At 39.0% G+C, this 22,882-nt stretch overlaps 1 protein-coding gene across 1 annotated transcript in view; it reads left to right on the forward strand.

Annotated features, from left to right (window-relative positions):
- The first annotated feature begins 21,238 nt into the window (after positions 1–21,238).
- LOC144628569 (adenosine receptor A3-like) overlaps positions 21,239–22,882 on the forward strand; it is a 1,809-nt gene continuing 165 nt past the window's right edge. The window contains exon 1 of the mRNA XM_078486685.1: positions 21,239–22,882. This exon is cut by the window's right edge and continues 165 nt beyond it. Within this exon, the coding sequence (XP_078342811.1) occupies positions 21,246–22,172 (927 nt within the window). The 5' untranslated portion in view covers positions 21,239–21,245 and the 3' untranslated portion in view covers positions 22,173–22,882.

A 22,882-nucleotide genomic window follows, 5' to 3' on the forward strand; every position in this document is an offset into this window, starting at 1 on the left:
CGGCCAGTTTAAGACTTGTAATCTACAGTTTGGGTCTTTTTGGAAATCCGCCATCACGTGGATTCATCCTAATTTTCTCTCCAGGTCCAAAAGAATGGTACGGAAAAGTGCTACATGAGCCACTGAAAAAGACGATTTCGGGCCTTTGTGTAGAAATACCACCACGTAGATTAAAGCTTATTTCCTCTCCTGATCCAGCAAAACCGGCCAGTTTGAGACTTAAAATGTACAGTTTGGGTCTCTTTGGAAATCCGCCATCACGTGGATTCATCCTAAGTTTCTCTCCAGGTCCAAAAGATTCGTGCGGGAAAGTGTTACATGAGCCACTGAAAATGACGATTTCGGGCCCTTGTGTAAAAATATCTCCACGTACATTAAAGCTTATTTCCTCACCTGATCCAGCAAAGCCGGCCAGTTTGAGACTTGAAATGTACAGTTTGGTTCTCTTTGGAAATCCGCCATCACGTGGATTCATCCTAAGTTTCTCTCCAGGTCCAAAAGAATCGTGCGTGAAAGTGCTACATGTGCCACTGAAAATGACGATTTCGGGCCCTTGTGTAGAAATACCACCACGTACATTAAAGCTTTTTTTCCCTCCGGAACCAGCAAAACCGGCCAGTTTGAGGATTGAAATGTACAGCTTGGGTCTTTTTGGAAATCCGCCATCACGCGGGTTGATCCTAATTTTCTCTCCAGTTTCAAAAGAATTTTGCGGGAAAGTGCTACATGAGCCACTGAAAATAACGATTTTTCGCCAATTTGTAGAAATACCACCACGTACATTAAAGCTTATTTCCTCACCTGATCCAGCAAAGCCGGCCAGTTTGAGACTTGAAATGTACAGTTTGGTTCTCTTTGGAAATCCGCCATCACGTGGATTCATCCTAAGTTTCTCTCCAGGTCCAAAAGAATCGTTCGTGAAAGTGCTACATGTGCCACTGAAAATGACGATTTCGGGCCCTTGTGTAGAAATGCCACCACGTACATTAAAGCTTATTTTTCCTCCGGATCCAGCAAAACCGGCCAGTTTGAGGATTGAAATGTACAGTTTTGGTCTTTTTAGAAATCCGCCATCACGTGGGTTCATCCTAATTTTCTCTCCAGTTCCAAAAGAATCGTGCGTGAAAGTGCTAAATGGGCCACTGAAAATGACAATTTCGGGCCCTTGTGTAGAAATACCACCACGTACATTAAAGCTTTTTGAGTCTAATGCTTGCGTGCGCTTTGCGCATGCGCATTAGACTCTTTGTTATATGAAAAAAGCTGTTAGCAATCCCAAGGGAATGGTTCGGGATCGATAATCGTTCGCTGTAATGTAGAAAACAATGATCAGCTGCAAGAACGGACTCCGTACGGACACGCACGATTAGTTTCAATTAAAAACAGCCAATCAGCGACACGTGTTCCCACGCATAATTAAAAGTTCTTTCTCAAGTCACGATTATTCAACACTTGAACAGGACGTAATAATTTTCCAGTTAAGACATTTGTAAGCTTTTTGTGAAAATAAATCTTCGTTTTCAGTTCAGTTAAGCACTTGTGTTTTCGTCTTGCTTAAAAAGCAAGACGTCTTTGAGAAAAAATATTTCGACGGCGACTCGCGTTTATTTACACAATGCGACCAAATATTTATTTTGTTTTAAAAAATAGAAAACTTTACCTCGTATTTTGTATTTAAGTCATTCGAATTTTGACCAATTTTTTCTTTACAGTGCAAACAAAAACCTTCAAAAATAAAAGATGTACATGGATAAATGTAAATCAAGTTACGCGACTAAATCAAAATGCGTTTGTTTGGCCGCTTTGCAGTATTACACTGTCCCGGCCTTTGCCATACACTGAAATCGAATTTCATGCTTTTACGACTCTCAGAGATCTTAAGTTCTTCTTACAGCTAGAAAAATCATAAAATGGTTACATTGATATGGAAGTGATGATTCGCGAAATTTGTACATCATGATAAACAGTCTTCGCTCCTGTGTATGGTAGCTCGATAATAATTGCCTAGTTTCCAGCGTTCAAAAGGTCATCATTATATTGACGTGAGCATTTACACCCGTTTTTAGGAAAATCTGTCACTAAGTGCTTACAGTACAATGGAGTAACAGTCACTATTTCAAGTGCTTTTATTGCAAAATCTGTTTCAAGAGTCATCATCAAAATGGTGAAAAATCTGAAAGAAAACGATGTGAAGTTCTTCAACCCTTGTTGTAATGAACATGCTTTTTGTAAATCGTCACGCAATCTTGTCCAAATGTTTAATCGTTTCTGCTTTTACGGACAATACGGAAGAAGTAACATCAACTCCTGTTCATACTTTAAATTTTGTGAAGCATATAACATTTATGACTGTTTCGTTTTCATCCATAATCATCCACGATGCCCCTAGCTTGCTATAAGCATTTTAAATTAAACTCCCGAACACAAACCTCTAACCAATTTTAACCGGCTTACGAAAACCGCGCAATCTGTATCACTATGCCATACGGCATTAGACTCATGTCACCCTTGGTGACCTATTTTTTTCTCTTCGGATCCAGCAAAACCGGCCAGTTTGAGGATTGAAATGTACAGTTTGGGTCTTTTTGGAAATCCGCCATCACGTGGGTTCATCCTAATTTTCTCTCCAGTTCCAAAAGAATTTTGCGCGAAAGTGCTACATGAGCCACTGAAAATGACGATTTCGGGTCCATTTGTAGAAATACTAGCAAGTAAATTAAAGCTCTTTTCCACTCCGGATCCAGAAAAACCGGCCAGTTTGAGACTTTAAGTGTAATACTCCATAATTTTCGAGCTTTTTTAAAAGTTCGCGGACACCGTACCTCACCGATTTCGCTGAAATTTGGCATGCAGTCTTGTTTTAGGGTCCTGACTACCAAATGGATATTAAAAAGTTTCAATTCTTTTTATTTTGGAAAATATCGAGAAGGCCGATTTGAAGCGTCCGTGACGGCCCGCCAACATGGCGGATCGAAGGTGTTCTTGTTACTTCGACACTGAACCTGCCGTCACAGTTTCTCGATCATACTTGGTATAGTTATAAAGAACTATCTTTCTTCTTTCTATATATCAAAATAGATTCGGCAAATATTGAGTTTAGATGATCAACGGCCAAGAAGTTCGAAGGTATGTTAACGATGTTTTGAACAGTCTCAAATTTACTACAAAATGAAAGGCTTATAACTCCACTGTTATCTCGATTTAGAACAAGCCATTTACCATGAACAAAGCTTGTTCATTGGTGAATTGATTCAATTAATAAAAAAATTGGGGAAATGTAACCGTTAAGAATAAAAAATTATGGAACCTCTAGTAAATTGGCCATTTCAGCGCCATTTCAGCGGATCAGCTCATTTAACAGCAAATAATCGGGAGAAACATGAAAGGGTTACAGTCGTTTATAATAAGCAGTTTTCAGGTATTATTTGCTTATCTTAAACAAATACATGATCTTTGCCAAAGATATGGCGATTTTTGAGCGTACGATCGTTTCTCCAAATTTTTATGTCGGCAACTTTATTTTATTTGTTGTCGAGATTATACGCTGTTGTTATTCAAGTATTCGTTTCACAAGAACTTCTGTTGCTCGCATTTCCCAAATCACTGTTTAAGAAATTGCCCATTCCGTAACAGGGTCATTCTTACTTTTTCTTTAAAAATTACTAGGAAAGCAAGAATGTCATAGAACGGTTTTATACTAGTGAAAATACCTGTCAGACATAAGTTCAACTGTTTGTGTTATCTGGCTGTTTTCACAAATATGCAAATTAAGGATTTCTTAAAGTGCCTATCTTTAACTATTTCACGCTTTAAGATTCCTCTAAATCTTTTCGCCTACCTTTTGGCCAAACGAAGTTTTGTGTCTCCAGGCAGAATGCTCCTTATCAGCAATGAAAGTCGAAGAGATACAGAAGCTCGAGTAAAATTCTAACTGCTGTGAAATGAACATCGTTTGAGCTTGACGTGTATTTATAGATTGCGCTCGAGCTCCGTTAATTAAGTTTATTCATTTGGCGATCAGATAAAAATCAATGAATGATCAGAGTTATTAAAGTCCATTTCTAAGCACGAGAGACACGGAAGTTCATTTCAGAAGCATTTATGCATAGAAATACCGGTTTATTTTTGAGCGGTAAATCTGCATTTATAATAGCTGGGAGTTTGGGGCGTTTTTTGGTGTTTTTTTTTTTTTGAGGGGGCTCGGGGGGGGGGGGGGAGGGGGTGTGGAAGTGGTGCCTTCGTATCCTCTTTTGTTCTTTTACACAGTGGCCTGAATTTGGAACAGTTCGGGGAATGGATTATCAATTACTCTTCGTTATGCCATGTCACCCCTTAATGTGGGAGAGCCGCGCCTCAATTCACGATAAAAAATTTATGGCCGCCCGGTCCATTTATGTAGTTCTCCGCCAGGTCTCTCAATAGGCAGGTTACGAGCCTAGTGGCCCATCAGGCCGGAGCTCATACCGGTTTCCGCAACGTGAAGCGACAACGAGTATTTTTTACTCCACCCGGATGGGATGCTATTCCATCGCAGGGTTACCTTCCTTCCCGAAAAGCTAAAGATTGACTGGTAATCATTTTTACACCTGGGTAAGGAAAGGGACTCTGGGAGTTGAGAGGCTTTCCAAAGAACTTAACGCATTGTCCCCCAAAAGCTCTATCCAGAACTGTTTGGTCCAGAGTCCAGCGCAGTGACCATTATTAGGCCATCACGCTCCCCAACCGTGTAAGAAAGTGCAAAAATCTGCTTGTATAAGCCCTGGGGTTGTACAGTTTGGTACGAAATGTGGGCTTTTAAATGTGGTAGGTCTTATATCCGCGGTTGGGGTGCGGTGGCTTAAAGCGAAATTAAAAAACTTCTTGTTTTCTGAAAAAACGTTTTTATAAACTGATTTGAATTACATTAATGAATTAAAGGGACAGTGTCACCAAGATTTAATAAAATTTAAAACTCTCAAGACGGTAACCTGGTAGGAAAAAAGTGGCCTTAAACTTTGACAGTTGACTTGGAAGAGATATATGGGCCTTGTATTGGGAGGGCTTATGAGATAAAAGGATAAAAAGGGGAATTCCACAGAATCTGCTCAACAGCGTACTCTCGAGCAGCTTTCATTTATCTGCCCACTGTCTTTTTCTCTCTCCAGGTTTTAGTAAGGCCAGACCGCTATGAGTGGATTTACAATTCATATTAACACTTTTTTGAGATTTTTAAATCCCGGTTCGAGCTTTGGGAGGATATTGCGTTGAGTTCTTCGGAAAGCCTCTGTACTATCATACCGTATTTACTCGAATAAGCGCCGCCCCCGAATAAGCACCACATTTCGGACAAAAAAGTTAATAAGCGCCGCCCCCGGCGCCGCAGTCTCGATGCGGCGCTTATTCAAGGAAATCTGTTTAACTAGAAACAGAACTACAAAGCAACTCTAAAACAAACTTGGACATTTCTTTCCATCAAAAGCGACGTTCTGCACTTCAAAGTGCTTGTTTCACCGCTCAGTTTTTCTATTGAACATTCTTCAGTACAATCTTCAGCAAGAGACGACTTTTGGCAATCAGGGGACCCTATTTTAATAAATGTAAAGGATTAGATTCTTTGTGGCGTCAAACTTTTTAATAAGCGCCGCCCTCAAATAAGCGCCGCCCTCGAATAAGCGCCGCACTGGAGGCGTAAAAAATTTAATAAGCGCCGCGGCGCTTATTCGAGTAATTACGGTAGTCCCTTTCTTCACCTAGGTCGGCGATAAGGACATACGTGATGTAAGTCATGACACATCACGAGAGGTGTCCTTATGGAGAGGTTCGACTTTAATAAAAAAAAAAAGTCCGAGATAACAAAAACAGCCAAGTTCTCACCTGCTTTTTTTTTGTAAAAATCTGGACGAAAAACATTTGTATCTTTTAACTTGCCCTAAAAAGAATTGATTCGAAATTCATTTCAAATCAATGAGGAAAATGTGTTAGCTTCACTGTTATTATGTTGTTCTTGCCGCGAGTAAGCCACGCCTTCTTCGAACACGATAATTACTGATGACACAAACGTAAAGTCATGTTCATTTCAAAATCAGCTCGCATTATGCTTATTAACAGATGACCTCTTTTGTTCAACATTCAGACCACTGTGTCAGAGATCTAAAGAGGATTCGGAGGCACCACTTCCACCCCCTCCCCCCGCCTTCCTACAACAACACCAAAAAAAAACCCCAAACTCCCAGCTATTATAAATGCAGATTTACCGCTAGAAGCCGAGTATTTTTTAACCGCGTCAGTCAATAATAAACCGGTATTTCTATGCATAAATGCTTGTGAAACAAACTTCCGTGTCTCTCGTGCTTAGAAATGGACTTTAATAACTCTGATCATTCATTGATTTTTATCTGATCGCCAAATGAATAAACTTAATTAACACATTTAAAAGCCCACATTTCGTACCAAACTGTACAACCCCAGGGCTTATACAAGCAGATTTTTGCACTTTCTTACACGGTTGGGGAGCGTGTTGGCCTAATAATGGTCACTGCGCTGGACTCTGGACCAAACAGTTCTGGATAGAGCTTTTGGGGGACAATGCGTTAAGTTCTTTGGAAAGCCTCTCAACTCCCAGAGTCCCTTTCCTTACCCAGGTGTAAAAATGATTACCAGTCAATCTTTAGCTTTTCGGGAAGGGAGGTAACCCTGCGATGGAATAGCATCCCATCCGGGTGGAGTAAAAAATACTCGTTGTCGCTTCACGTTGCGGAAACCGGTATGACCTCCGGCCTGATGGGCCACTAGGCTCGTAACCTGCCTATTGAGAGACCTGGCGGAGAACTACATAAATGGACCGGGCGGCCATAAATTTTTTATCGTGAATTGAGGCGCGGCGCTCCCACATTAAGGGGTGACATGGCATAACGAAGAGTACCGTATTTACACGAATAAGCGCCGCCCCCGAATAACCGCCGCCCTCGAATAAGCGCCGCATTTGGGACAAAAAAGTTAATAAGCGCCGCCCCCGAATAAGGCCGCAGTCCCGATGCGGCGCTTATTTGACGAATTTCGTTAAACTTAAAACGGCACTCAAAGCAACTCTAAAACAAGCTTTAACATTTCTTTGCATCAAAAGCGATGTTTTGCAGTTATGAGTAATTGTTTTATCGCTCTCCCATTAGTTTTTCTATTTAACACTCTTACAATACGTAGTTCTGTAGATGTTGTGAAGGCCGCAAACTTTTTCACGACAGCTAGTGCCACTTCTGTCTCAGCAAAAGACAAATACTGACGATCACAAGACGCTCTTTTCAATAAATGTAAAAGATAAAATTTTTCTGTAGCGTCCAAATTTTAAATAAGCGCCGCCCTCGAATAGGCGCCGCACTTGAGGCGCGAAAAATTTAATAAGCGCCACGGCGCTTATTCGAGTAAATACGGTAATTGATAATCCATTCCCCGAACTGTTCCAAATTCAGGCCACTGTGTAAAAGAACAAAAGAGGATACGAAGGCACCAATTCCACACCCCCCTCCCCCCCCTAAAAAAAACAACACCAAAAAACACCCCAAACTCCCAGCTATTATAAATGCAGATTTACCGCTCAAAAATAAACCGGTATTTCTATGCATAAATGCTTCTGAAATGAACTTCCGTGTCTCTCGTGCTTAGAAATGGACTTAAATAACTCTGATCATTCATTGATTTTTATCTGATCGCCAAATGAATAAACTTAATTAACGGAGCTCGAGCGCAATTTATAAATACACGTCAAGCTCAAACGATGTTCATTTCACAGCAGTTAGAATTTTACTCGAGCTTCTGTATCTCTTCGACTTTCATTGCTGATAACGAGCATTCTGCCTGGAGACACAAAACTTCGTTTGGCCAAAAGGTAGGCGAAAAGATTTTGAGGAATCTTAAAGCGTGAAGTAGTTAAAGATAGGCACTTTAAGAAATCCTTAATTTGCATATTTGTGAAAACAGCCAGATAACACAGACAGTTGAAGTTATGTCTGACAGGTATTTTCACTAGTATAAAACCGTTCTATGACATTCTTGCTTTCCTAGTAATTTTTAAAGAAAAAGTAAGAATGACCCTGTTACGGAATGGGCAATTTCTTAAACAGTGATTTGGGAAATGCGAGCAACAGAAGTTCTTGTGAAACGAATACTTGAATAACAACAGCGTATAATCTCGACAACAAATAAAATAAAGTTGCCGACATAAAAATTTGGAGAAACGATCGTACGCTCAAAAATCGCCATATCTTTGGCAAAGATCATGTATTTGTTTAAGATAAGCAAAGAATACCTGAAAACTGCTTATAATAAACGACTGTAACCCTTTCATGTTTCTCCCGATTATTTGCTGTTAAATGAGCAATCTATAAATACACGTCAAGCTCAAACGATGTTCATTTCACAGCAGTTAGAATTTTACTCGAGCTTCTGTATCTCTTCGACTTTCATTGCTGATAAGGAGCATTCTGCCTGGAGACACAAAACTTCGTTTGGCCAAAAGGTAGGCGAAAAGATTTAGAGGAATCTTTAAGCGTGAAATAGTTAAAGATAGGCACTTTAAGAATTCCTTAATTTTGCATATTTGTGAAAACAGCCAGATAACACGAACAGTTGAAGTTATGTCTGACAGGTATTTTCACTAGTATAAAACCGTTCTATGACATTCTTGCTTTCCTGGTAATTTTTAAAGAAAAAGTAAGAATGACCCTGTTACGGAATGGGCAATTTCTTAAACAGTGATTTGGGAAATGCGAGCAACAGAAGTTCTTGTGAAACGAATATTGAATAACAACAGCGTATAATCTCGACAACAAATAAAATAAAGTTGCCGACATAAAAATTTGGAGAAACGATCGTACGCTCAAAAATCGCCATATCTTTGGCAAAGATCATGTATTTGTTTAAGATAAGCAAAGAATACATGGAAACTGCTTATTATAAACGACTGTAACCCTTTCATGTTTCTCCTGATTATTTGCTGTTAAATGAGCTGATCCGCTGAAATGGCGCTGAAATGGCCAATTTACTAGAGGTTCCATAATTTTTTATTCTTAACAGTTACATTTCCCCAATTTTTTTATTAATGGAATCAATTCACCTATGAACAAGCTTTGTTCATGGTAAATGGCTAGTTCTAAATCGAGATAACAGTGGAGTTATTAGCCTTTTATTTTGTAGTAAATTTTAGACTGTTCAAAACATAGTTAACATACCTTCGAACTTCTTGGCCGTTGATCATCCAAACTCAACATTTGCCGAATCTATTTTGATATATAGAAAGAAGAAAGATAGTTCTTTATAACTATGCCAAGTATGATCGAGAAACTGTGACGGCAGGTTCAGTGTCGAAGTAACAAGAACACCTTCGATCCGCCATGTTGGCGAGCCGTCACGGACGCTTCAAATCGGCCTTCTCGATATTTTCCAAAATAAAAAGAATTGAAACTTTTTAATATCCATTTGGTAGTTAGGACTCTAAAACAAGACTGCATGCCAAATATCAGCGAAATCGGTGAGGTACGGTGTCCGACCAAAGTTCGAATCTTATAGACTATGACAATTAAATGTGCAGTTTATGTATTTTTGGAAAAATGGCATCACGTGGATTCACCCTAATTTTCTCTTCAGGTCCCAAAGATTCGTGCGGGAAAGTGCTACATGAGCCACTGAAAATGACGATTTCGGGCCCTTGTGTAAAAATATCACCACGTACATTAAAGTTTATTTCCTCACCTGATCCAGCAAAACCGGCCAGTTTGAGACTTGAAATGTTCAGTTTGGTTCTCTTTGGAAATCCGCCATCACGTGGATTCATCCTAATTTTCTGTCCAGGTCCAAAAGAGTCGTGCGTGAAAGTTCTACATGGGCAACTGAAAATGACGATTTCGGGCCCTTGTGTAGAAATACCACAACGTACATTAAAGCTTATTTTCCCTCCGGATCCAGCAAAAAGCGGCCAGTTTGAGGATTGAAATGTACAGTTTGGGTCTTTTTGGAAATCCGCCATCACGTGGGTTCATTCTAATCTTCTCTCCAGTTCCAAAAGAATTTTGCGGGGAAGTGCTACATGAGCCACTGAAAATGACGATTTTTGGCTTAGTTGTAGAAATACCACCACGTAGATTAAAGCTTATTTCCATTCCTGATCCAGCAAAACCGGCCAGTTTACGACCTGTAATCTACAGTTTGGGTCTTCTTGGAAATTTGCCATTACGTGGATTCATCCTAATTTTCTCTCCAGTTCCAAAAGAATCGTGCGTGAAAGTGCTAAATGGGCCACTGAAGATGACGATTTCGGGCCCTTGTGTAGAAATACCACCACGTACATTAAAGCTTAATTTCCCTCCGGATCCAGAAAAACCGGCCAGTTTGAGGATTGAAATGTACAGCTTGGGTCTTTTTCGAAATCCGCTATCACATGGGTTCATCCTAATTTTCTCTCCAGTTCCAAAAGAATTTTGCGGGAAAGTGCTACATGAGCCACTGAAAATGACGATTTTTGGCCAATTTGTAGAAATACCACCACGTAGATTAAAGCTTATTTCTACTCCTGATCCAGTAAAACCGGCCAGTTTAAGACTTGTAATTTACAGTTTGGGTCTTTTTGGAAATCCGCCATCACGTGGATTCATCCTAATTTTCTCTCCAGGTCCAAAAGGATCGTGCGTGAAAGTGCTACATAGGCCACGGAAAATGACGATTTCGGGCCCTTGTGTAGAAATACCACAACGTACATTAAAGCTTATTTTCCCTCCGGATCCAGCAAAAAGCGGCCAGTTTGAGGATTGAAATGTACAGTTTGGGTCTTTTTGGAAATCCGCCATCACGTGGGTTCATCCTAATTTTCTATCCAGTTCCAAAAGGATCGTGCGTGAAAGTGCTTCATAGGCCACTGAAAATGACGATTTCGGGCCCTTGTGTAGAAATACCAAACCGTACATTAAAGCTTATTTTCCCTCCGGATCCAGAAAAACCGGCCAGTTTGAGGATTGAACTGTACAGTTTGGGTCTTTTTGGAAATCCGCCATCACGTGGGTTCATCCTAATTTTCTCTCCAGTTTTAAAAGAATTTTGCGCGAAAGTGCTACATGAGCCACTGAAAATGACGATTTCGGGCCCATTTGTAGAAATACTACCACGTAAATTAAAGATCTTTTCCACTCCGGATCCAGAAAAACCGGCCAGTTTGAGACTTGAAATGTGCAGTTTATGTATTTTTGGAATAATGGCATCACGTGGATTCACCCTAATTTTCTCTTCAGGTCCCAAAGATTCGTGCGGGAAAGTGCTACATGAGCCACTGAAAATGAAGATTTCGGGCCCTTGTGTAAAAATATCACCACGTATATTAAAGTTTATTTCCTCACCTGATCCAGCAAAACCGGCCAGTTTGAGACTTGAAATGTTCAGTTTGGTTCTCTTTGGAAATCCGCCATCACGTGGATTCATCCTAATTTTCTGTCCAGGTCCAAAAGAGTCGTGCGTGAAAGTTCTACATGGGCAACTGAAAATGACGATTTCGGGCCCTTGTGTAGAAATACCACAACGTACATTAAAGCTTATTTTCCCTCCGGATCCAGCAAAAAGCGGCCAGTTTGAGGATTGAAATGTACAGTTTGGGTCTTTTTGGAAATCCGCCATCACGTGGGTTCATTCTAATCTTCTCTCCAGTTCCAAAAGAATTTTGCGGGGAAGTGCTACATGAGCCACTGAAAATGACGATTTTTGGCTTAGTTGTAGAAATACCACCACGTAGATTAAAGCTTATTTCCATTCCTGATCCAGCAAAACCGGCCAGTTTACGACCTGTAATCTACAGTTTGGGTCTTCTTGGAAATTTGCCATTACGTGGATTCATCCTAATTTTCTCTCCAGTTCCAAAAGGATCGTGCGTGAAAGTGCTACATAGGCCACGGAAAATGACAATTTCGGGCCCTTGTGTAGAAATACCAAAACGAACATTAAAGCTTATTTTCCCTCCGGATCCAGAAAAACCGGCCAGTTTGAGGATTGAAATGTACAGTTTGGGTCTTTTTGGAAATCCGCCATCACGTGGGTTCATCCTAATTTCTCTCCAGTTCCAAAAGAATTTTGCGGGGAAGTGCTACATGAGCCACTGAAAATGACGATTTTTGGCTTATTTGTAGAAATACCACCACGTAGATTAAAGCTTATTTCCACTCCTGATCCAGCAAAACCGGCCAGTTTACGACCTGTAATCTACAGTTTGGGTCTTCTTGGAAATTTGCCATCACGTGGATTCATCCTAATTTTCTCTCCAGGTCCAAAAGAATAGTGCGGGAAAGTGCTACATGAGCCACTGAAAATGACGCTTTTTGGCCAATTTGTAGAAATACCACCACGTAGATTAAAGCTTATTTCCACTCCTGAACCAGCAAAACCGGCCAGTTTAAGACTTGTAATCTATAGTTTGGGTCTTTTTGGAAATCCGCCATCACGTGGGTTCATCCTAATTTTTTCTCCAGTTCAGAAAGAATTTTGCGCGAAAGTGCTACATGAGCTTTTGAAAATGACGATTTCGGGCCCATTTGTAGAAATACTACAACGTAAATTAATGCTTTTTTCCACTCCGGATCCAGAAAAACCGGCCAGTTTGAGACTTTTTTTTTTTTTTTTTTTTTTTTTTTTTTAATATTTTTAATTTCTTGCCATACAAACATACAGTACAAAATTACAAAGAAAAAAGAAACACTACTTACAATTTAAACATTACTTACAGTCCTAACGCTACTTACTTACACTAATACAATACTTACTTACACTACAACAATAAATTATTACAAGCTTAACATTACTTACTACAAACAAAGCACGTTAAAAAATAAACAAGGTATATTATGCTATGGAGAGCAGAAGAAAAAAGAGACATGCAAAGCAAACACCAGCTTTCTAAACAAAAGGTCAAAAAGCAGGTTTCGAAAAAATAGAGTGACCTAAAATATTTACGGTGGAGTTTTTTTAAAAGGTAGAGTGGAAAAAGGAAATAGTCTAACTTAATACAGGAATAAAGATATTCCATTTTCTGTAATGTTGAGCAAGTGTACCTTTTTTCCTGGCAATGTAAAATTCTAATTTAAGAGTAGCTCTTAATTTAGCCTTAAAAACTGGTAAAGAGGGTTTAATCTTATCAAGCTTACACCTATAAATAAAATATTTTCCAAGAAGAAGAATATGGTTAACTACCATAGAGTCTGTATCGATATCAAACTTACCAAACAAAACATCGGTGAGAGAAAAATTTAAAACTTCATTCTTATGGATGGCCAACCACGACAATACCTCTTTCCAGAATACCTCGCTTGCTTTACAAAGAAACAATAAATGCTCGAGGGATTCATCTTTAGAGTAACAGAAAGCACATAATGGCGAGTCTACAATCTTAAATTTATAAAGTCTGTCATTTGTATACACAATATGGTTTAGTAATTTGTACTGAAAAGCTCTTAACTTTGTATCCAAAGTAACACTAAACGCTAGAGAATAGATTTTCTTCCAATCGACGGAGAGATTTGGATAGTCATTTTTAAATTTCTTTTGGGCAGTAGGAGGAATTACTTTACGAGAAAGAAACTCTTCATAAACTATTTTGGAGGGAATGTTAGAAATATCCAACATTTCCCCCTTTATTGGCACTTCAAAAGAATTTGCAGGGCAGGAGTATGGTTCACGGTATATACTCTCACCCTTGATAATGGAGCGCCATTCCTTTGGAATGGCACTGACTACTCCCATTAAAAGGAAAAATTGACTAGGTGATAGTTTTGACCTGAGAACTTTATCACTTTCCAGAAACGTATTGTCTTTAGAGACTAAATCTCCGATTTTGCTTATCCCACAGTTTATGCGGAAAAAGGCATGATATAAAGATTTACCTTCACATAGAATGTTTTTATTATTCCACAAGTATTGGTTCATAACATCCCCGTACGAAACCACTTCTTTACTTGAAAGAGTTGACCACGCAGCAAGACAATCTTTGTAAAACTCGGGTAAAAATATGGGCAATTTTGGGCAATCAAAATGACACTGCAAAATGAACTTTCCGCCTAGTTTTTTCAAATAGTGGTTTAAGAAGATCTTCCAGGGACTAACATAGTCCTCAATATACTTCTTCACGCACATTATTCTTTGCGCTAGAACCATAGATTCTATATCCAGCATCTTAAGCCCTCCATTTTCAATGCAATTAATCAAAGCTAACCGTTTAACCTTATCCTTTCCTTTCCAAATAAAGCTGTAAAGTTCTTTATTGACTGCCTGTATGAGATCTTTAGACACATGAATAAGCGACGCTTTCGACATAAATTTCGGAATAGCAAAAGATTTAACGATTTGTATCTTTCCTATAAGTGTGAGTCCCCTCCATTTCCACATGCCTAATGTTTTTTTAATAGACTTTATAATTGCCTCGAAATTATCCTTTTTCCTAGAAAGTTGATCATAATCAAAGTGTACGCCTAAAATCTTAATTGAGCGTTTAAATTCATAGGAAGGTGATTTAGACAAATTTTGGACCCCTAAGCAAAAAAATTCTGTTTTTTCCTCATTTAATTTTAAACCTGAGAATCTCGAAAACAGATCTAAATTAACAATCAGGTTCTCATACGAAGACTTATTCCTCAAAAAACATGTCATGTCATCCGCGAAAAGAGAGATTTTCACAACTTCATCCTCAATTTTGATCCCTTGAATCTTGTCATTTTGTCGAATACTGCAAGCTAGAACTTCTAAACTAAGAATGAACAAGAGAGGGGATAACGGATCCCCTTGTCTCACACCACGGTCAACATTAAAGTAACTTGTCGCAAATCCATTATTTATTACGCAACTAGACACGTTTGAGTAAAAGGTGCGAATCCACTGAATAAAAGATGGTCCGAAATTGAATGTGCGAAGGACCTTCAATAAGAATCTATGGTCCAAAGAATCGAACGCTTTCTCAAAATCAATTGTTACAAGGATACCCGACTGATCACTACATTTTGTATATTCTAATACATCATCAATGGTCCTGACGGCGTCAAATATTGATCTTCCTTTCACATAAGCGTTTTGGTTGTAATGAATCAAGTCAGGAAGTATATTCTCTAATCGTTTAGCTAGCGCTTTGGAGGCTATTTTGGTGTCCACATTAATTAAGGAAATCGGTCCCCAATTTTTGATCAGCCTTTTATCTTTTCCTTTCTTTTCTAATAAAGTGATCACCGCTTGTTTCTGAGAGTTAGATAACTCTCCGTGATTATGTGCATAATTGAGACAAGCTACCAAATGTTTTCCAAGAATAGGCCAAAAGGCTAAGTAAAATTCCGTTGTAAGGCCGTCGTTACCAGGTGTTTTGTTCTTTTGAAAACCATTCAAGATGTTGAAACATTCACCGATAGTCAATTCTACCTCAGAATTTTCAAGTCTCTACCTGAGACTTGAAATTTGCAGTTTATGTCTTTTTGGAATAATGGCATCACGTGGATTCATCGTAATTTTCTCTTCAGGTCCAAAAGACTCGTGCGGGAAAGTGCTACATGAGCCACTGAACATGACGATTTCGGGCCCTTGTGTAAAAATATCACCACGTACATTAAAGCTTATTTCCTCACCTGATCCAGCAAAACCGGCCAGTTTGAGACTTGAAATGTACAGTTTGGTTCTCTTTGGAAATCTGCCATCACCTGGATTCATCCTAAGTTTCTCTCCAGGTCCAAAAGAATCGTGCGTGAAAGTGCTAAATGGGCCACTGATAATGACGATTTCGGACCCTTGTGTAGAAATGCCACCACGTACATTAAAGCTTATTTTCCCTCCGGATCCAGCAAAACCGGCCTGTTTGAGGATTGAAATGTACAGTTTGGGTCTTTTTGGAAATCCGCCATCACGTGGGTTCATCCTAATTTTCTCTCCAGTTCCAAAAGAAGTTTGCGGGAAAGTGCTACATGAGCCACTAAAAATGACGATTTCGGGCCCATTTGTAGAAATACCACCACGTAAATTAAAGCTTTTTTCCACTCCAGATCCAAAAAAACCGGCCAGTTTTAGACTTGTAATCTACAGTTTGGGTCTTTTTGGAAATCCGCCATCACGTGGATTCATCCTAAGTTTCTCTCCAGGTCCAAAAGAATCGTGCGTGAAAGTGCTACAAGGGCCACTGAAAATGTCGATTTCGGGCCTTTGTGTAGAAATACCACCACGTAGATTGAAGCTTATTTCCACTACTGATTGAGGATTGAAATGTGCAGTTTATGTCTTTTTGGAATAATGGCATCACGTGGATTCATTCTAATTTTCTCTACAGGTCCAAAAGAATCGTGCGGGAAAGTGCTACATGAGCCACTGAAAATGACGATTTCGGGCCCTTGTGTAAAAATATCACCACGTAAATTAAAGCTTATTTCCTCTCCTGATCCAGGAAAACCGGACAGTTTGAGACTTGAAATGTACAGTTTGGGTCTCTTTGGAGATCCGTCATAACTTGGATTCATCCTAAGTTTCTCTCCAGTTCCAAAAGAATCGTGCGTGAAAGTGCTACATGGGCCACTGAAAATGATGATTTCTGGCCCTTGTGTAGAAATACCACCAGGTACATTAAAGCTCATTTTTCCTCCGGATACACCAAAACCGTCCAGTTTGAGGATTGAAATGTACAGTTTGGGTCTTTTTGGAAATCCGCCATCACGTGGATTCATCCTAAGTTTCTCTCCAGTTCCAAAAGAATGGTGCGGGAAAGTGCTACATGAGCCACTGAAAATGACGATTTCGGGCCATGTGTAAACATATCACAACGTACATTAAAGCTTATTTCCACTTCTGATCCAGCAAAACCGGCCAGTTTGAGACTTGAAATGTACAGTTTGGGTCTCTTTGGAAATCCACCATCACGTGGATTCATCCAAATTTTCTCTACAGGTCCAAAAGAATGGCACGGAAAAGTGCTACCTGAGCCACTAAAAATAACGATTTCGGGCATTTGTGCAGAAATACCACTACGTAGAATGAAGCTTATTTCCTCTCCTGATCCAGGAAAACCGACCAGTTTAAGACTTGTAATCTACAGTTTGGGTCTTTTTGGAAATCTGTCATCACGTGGATTTATCCTATGTTCCTCTCCAGGTCAAAAAGAATCGTGCGTGAAAGTGCTACACGAGCCACTGAAAATGGCGATTTCGGCCTCTTGTGTAGAAATACCACCACGTACATTAAAGCTTATTTTCCCTCCGGATCCAGAAAACCGGTCAGTTTGAGGATTGAAATGTACAGTTTGGGTCTTTTTGGAAATCCGCCATCACGTGCGTTCATCCTAATTTTCTCTCCAGTTCCAAAAAAATCGTACGGGAAAGTGCTACATGAGCCACCGAAAATGACGATTTTGGGCCCTTGTGTAAAAATTTCACCACGTAGATTAATGCTTATTCCTCGCCTGATCCAGCAAAACCGGCCAGTTTGAGACTTGAAATGTACAGTTTGGTTCTTTTTGGAATAATAGCATAACGTGGATTCATCCTAAGTTTCTCTCCAGGGTTAGAAGATTCATGCGGGAAAGTGCTACATGTGCCACTGAAAATGACGATTTGGGGGATTTGTGTAAAAATATCACTACGTAGATTAATGCTTATTTCTTCTCCTGATCCAGCAAAACCGGCCAGTTTGAGACTTGAAATCTACAGTTTGGGCCTTTTTGGAAATCCGCCATCATGTGGATTCATCCTAATTTTCTCTCCACGTCCGATAGAATCGTACCGGAAAGTGCTATATTAGCCACTTAAAATGAAGATTACGGACCCTTGTGTTTAAATACTATTAATGGGATTAAAGCTTATTTTCATTTCATATCAAGCAGAACCGGCCTGTTTGAGACTTGAAATCTATAGTTTGGGTCTTTTTGGAAATCCACCATCACGTGGATTCATCCTATTTTTCTCTGCATGTCCTTAAGAATCGTACGGGAAAGTGCTACATGAGCAACTGAAAGTGACGATTCTGGGCCTTTGTGTAGAAATACCACCACGTAGATTAAAAGTTATTTCCTCTATCCTGATCCAGCAAAACCGGCCAGTTAGAGACTTGAAATCTACAGTTTATGTCTTTTTGGAATAATGGCATCACGTTGATTCATCCTAACTCTCATTCCATGTCCAAAAGAATCGTACGGGGACGTAGTGCATGAGCCACTGAAAATGGTTATTTCCGGCCCTTGTGTTGAAATACAACCACGTAGATTAAAGCTTATATCCTCTTCTGATCCAGCAAAACCTGCCAGTTTGAGAATTGAAATCTACAGTTTATGTCTTTTTGGAATAGTGGCATCACGTGGATTCATCCTAATTTTAACTTCATGTCCAAAAGAATCGTACGGGAAAGTGCTACATGTGCCACAGAAAATGACGATCTCGGGCACTTGTGTAGAAATACCAGCACGTAGATTAACGATTATTTCCTCTCCTGCTCCAGCAAAACCGGCCAGTTTGAGACTTGAAATCTACAGTTTGAGTCTTTTTGGAAATCTGCCATCACGTGTGTTCATCCTAATTTTCACTCCTGGCCCGGGAAAGTGCTACACGAGCTCCTGAAAATAACGATTTCGGGTCTTTGTGTAAAAATACCACAACGTAGATTAAAGCTTATTTTCTAGCAAAACCTGGGTTAGCAAGCTCAGGAGAATGACTATTAATTGCAAATATCCCATACTTATTGAATCTGGCCGTTAACTGTTCAATTATCGCTCAAATCGTCGGAACATATGCTCATCGAACCAGATGATGTAGACCATACGCTTGTACGTAACATGGCATCGTTCGAACAAATTGGTTATCATCTCATAAGTACTGTCTGTGCTACCGAGGCAACCACAGTGGACGAGCATGTGTCTCAACGGCAAACAGAAGTAACTCCCAGTCCAAGAGTCCTGGGAATAAATGTCTGGTAAGCGACGTTTCCTTTGTAGCTAATACTCGACTCGCTGCACTGAAGTTGCCTCGGTAGCTCAGATCGGGGTGTCGTGGGTTCGAATCCCGCTCGGGGCATCTGATTATTTCCCAGAATTTGTACTGTTCATATATAGATAGCCATATCAGAGTTTACCTTACGAAATCAGTTGACGCTTGCCTTAACTAGCTAGGAAAAAAACGTTACCTAAGCGAAAATGGCGAGCGTAACTGAACGTAACTATCCAGCCCCTGTTCATTTTACAGTTCCTATTACAGAAAATAAGGTTAAAGTCACTGCGCTGTAAACTGAGTTTCATGGCCATAGATTAACTGAAAAAGTGACTTTGACTGAATTTCATGGTTAATGATTTACCATTATCAAACCTCCCACGATAATTGGCAACATAAATGCCCAACCTTTCAAATTAAACCAATCATAGACAACAGGTGCAAAATATTAAATTTCGCCTTTGTTTAAACTAAGCCAACATATCGTCGGAGCTACTATCTGAAGATCAGGAACTTACGATTGGACTGAACTACTTAATGGTAAATCAAATATAACTAAAGGTTTCCCAAAAGGCGTTTTGTGGATTGTCGGAATATTCTGAAACAAGCTTGCAAAATATGATTTTGCCAGTGAATATTACCAAAACAACTGCTTGCTATTCACATTGAATTTGAAAATAACCCCGCGAATTAATAAGCTTCTATTCCAATTTCAATCCAAAAATACAATAAGTTCCTATATATTACTGAAGAATTAAGCTTAATTAACCTTGCTGTTTTCCAAGATCAATAGACAGGGATTGACAGGAAAAGTTATGTTAACGGAAATAATGATTACTAATTTACCATTAATCGGTGACCTCGCACGAAAATTGTCAACATAATTGTCTAAGATTTCAACTTAATTTATTCATATATAGCAAGTGCGAGGAATTTAATTTCGTATTTAAAAAGCCACACTGGGTAAATTGTGTTAAGAAGGATAGACATTTTTGCAAGAAAACAAAAACAGTATTGACTCCTTTATTAAGTCAGAAATCTTTCCAAGTGGATGAACGTTATTATTAACAAAATATAAAACGTTGAATGTGTTTGCACAGTATGTTCTTAACACTAGATACGTTTGGGAGGCTCATCCAAGAATTTATCTAGACAACATGCGGCATTCTTTCGATTTCGTATAAAAAATGAAATCAACAAAATGGAATGATGAGTCATCACCGTGTTTAGAAACAAAGCAATTTTGAAACCAATCAAAGCACGCGTTTTATGAGTATTAAAATTCTTATAATTTTTTATTATATACGCAAGCAGGTGATGCAAACAACAAATTTATATGCACATAATACAGAGCGACTGCACAGTTTCCAATTCAGGACAAGCACAGGTAAGGCCTTAAATGTTAGTTTTTTGTAATTTTTAACACTGTTGAATGGTAGATTGAACGAGCCGCATTAGAAAGCCAAAACGTCTGGCTCGGAAAAGCAATTTTTTTTCTTTAATTTTATTTTTTTAATGATGGTTAGTTTTAGCGTTTTAGCGTTGGTTAAAATGTCATTTTGAAATTTCGGTTTATTTGACGTTTAAGATTCTAAACTTTTAAGCCATATCGATGTACCTATGGAAATTTGTTTTTCTTTTAAGGAAAGCATTGAATTGTTCGGTTATTCCTGCCATTACTGGTCCCTGTATTTGGAAGGACTGACATTTTTGCGACTTAAATTTTTGATTCATTAAATTTCCTTCTATCAAAGTCCAACATAATATGCACAATACCGACTTCGCAAAGACGGACCATAAATGCGGAAATCGTGTGGTATGGCACAGAGCACCAATTTCGCTCAAACTTGGCATCATCGTTAGGTATTAGAACAAGTATTTGTGACAGAAACTTTTAGTCAAAATTCTTCACTGCATTGAAGATATGGTACCCCACAGCACTCTTGCAAAAATAGCCTTTTTACACTTATTTATGCATCAACACCGGACTTAAGCGTTTAATTTTCAGTGAAAAAATATCCTAGTTATAGCTCGCGCGCTAGGAAAAAAAAAAATAATCTTCCTTTTGATTCCCTGTTTGCAAAACCGCTCTTGAGAAAGACCATCGCTGGCCTTTTGACTGACTATTCTTTGAATTAAATCTCCGCTCTATCTTTTTTCAGGAAAAAGTGTTGTCTGGCACACGAAGAAGAAATACAAGAGTGTCCAAAGTGTCTTCTTGACTGAACTAAATTTTATGATAATAGTAAAGGAGGATTAAGTCCTGTCACAACTAGCCAGAAAAAAAAAAAACAAAAAAAAAAAAAAACAATGGCGAACGTCACGGAAGATGGAAACCACACAACAATTGAAGAGTTTTTTTGCATGTTGGATTTTATCAAAACAAATCAGAGGATCGTAATTTCATCATTCAATATTCCTATGGCCATCACTGCATTTTTGGGGAATGTTTTGATCATTTTTGCTCTTAAAAAGGCGTCGTCCCTTTATCCGTCATCGAAGCTTTTGTTTGGATGCCTTGCGAGCACTGATCTCTGCGTGGGCCTTATCACACAGCCTATCTTGGTTATTTACTTGATGTCTCCACGATACAAAGAGTCTTGTTATTATCTACAAGTCCTTTTAGGAACTATCAGTGCAATTTTTTGTCAAATATCTTTGATAACAATGACGGCAATAAGTGTGGACAGACTTCTCGCCCTGATGTTGGGACTGAGGTACAGGCAAGTGGTAACTTCAAGAAAGGTGTGGGCTGTTGTTGTGACTGTTTGGCTTAATAGCACAGCAATTGCGATGATTCAGCTTTACAACACTAGTGTTTTCGTAAGCATTGTTTGCGTAGAGTTGATATTCTGCATAGCAACATCTACGTTCTGTTACTTGAAAATCTATTTCATACTTAACCATCACCAAGCTTTAGTACGCGACCATCTTTACCAAGGAAAACTGAATCGAGGAGGAATCTCAATAAATATAGCACGATATAGGAAGACAGTGGCCAGTGCATTTTGGGTGCAAATAACAATACTGGTTTGTTATCTTCCATATGGTATAGTAACAGCTCTTTTGGCTATTACTGGTTTGCACAGGCCTTCTCTGCAACTCCCTTTGATTGTTACTCTTTCTTTCGTTTTGTTAAACTCATCTCTAAACCCATTTCTGTACTGTTGGAAGATGAGGGAAGTAAGACAAGCAGTGAAGGACACGATCAGGCAGTTTTGGTGTTTTTCGAACTAAGGGTCTTGTAGACCATTTATTGATGGCAAGTCGTTACTCATTTTAGCCAAATTTAGTCATGATAAGAAAATAACCATCAAATTGAGTGAAATTTAAAAATAATCACTAAACAAACTGCGAGGAACATTTTAGTAGCAAAGCAAATATAGCAAAAGCACGAAAAAGCAATCGCCGTCTGTGACAGAATGAACATTATAATAAGCCAGGTTGAACAGATAATGCTTGTAAAGCTCTTAAGGAAAGAAAATATCCTTATTAGAAATAAATGAAATATTATAAAGCTTACCACTGCTGTCTACCAGAATCCCATGCGGTCTTATGGATCATGGTTTATGCTTTTCACAGGGTCAACGTTTCTTTAATTCGGTGTAAACAAAGGTCCGGATGAACAAATATAAAAGAATATCAAAGCGAATTTCGAAATGGTTTCTTGAAAACCTTTAAGGCTGAACAGTTTTCCAATTGAACCTCGTTGGTTGTTGAATTTTAATTATAACGCCCTGGAGACATATATATTTATAATGAAGCTATGGGTTTAAGTTACTTCTTCTTTGTAAACAGTAAGTTAACGAGTATTCGACAAACTCACCGTGTCACAGTCCCTTTAATGCTGGAAGAAGCTTACATAAACGAGAATGGTGAATGGAGACGAATTTATCTACAAACGAAACAAAAAATAAACAGAAATTAAAGAGCGCTTTTTTCTCTTT

Source organism: Oculina patagonica, chromosome 10 (assembly GCF_052425735.1).
Source record: "Oculina patagonica isolate OP01 chromosome 10, crgOcupat, whole genome shotgun sequence".
In the NCBI taxonomy this organism is placed as follows: Eukaryota; Metazoa; Cnidaria; class Anthozoa; order Scleractinia; family Oculinidae; genus Oculina; species Oculina patagonica.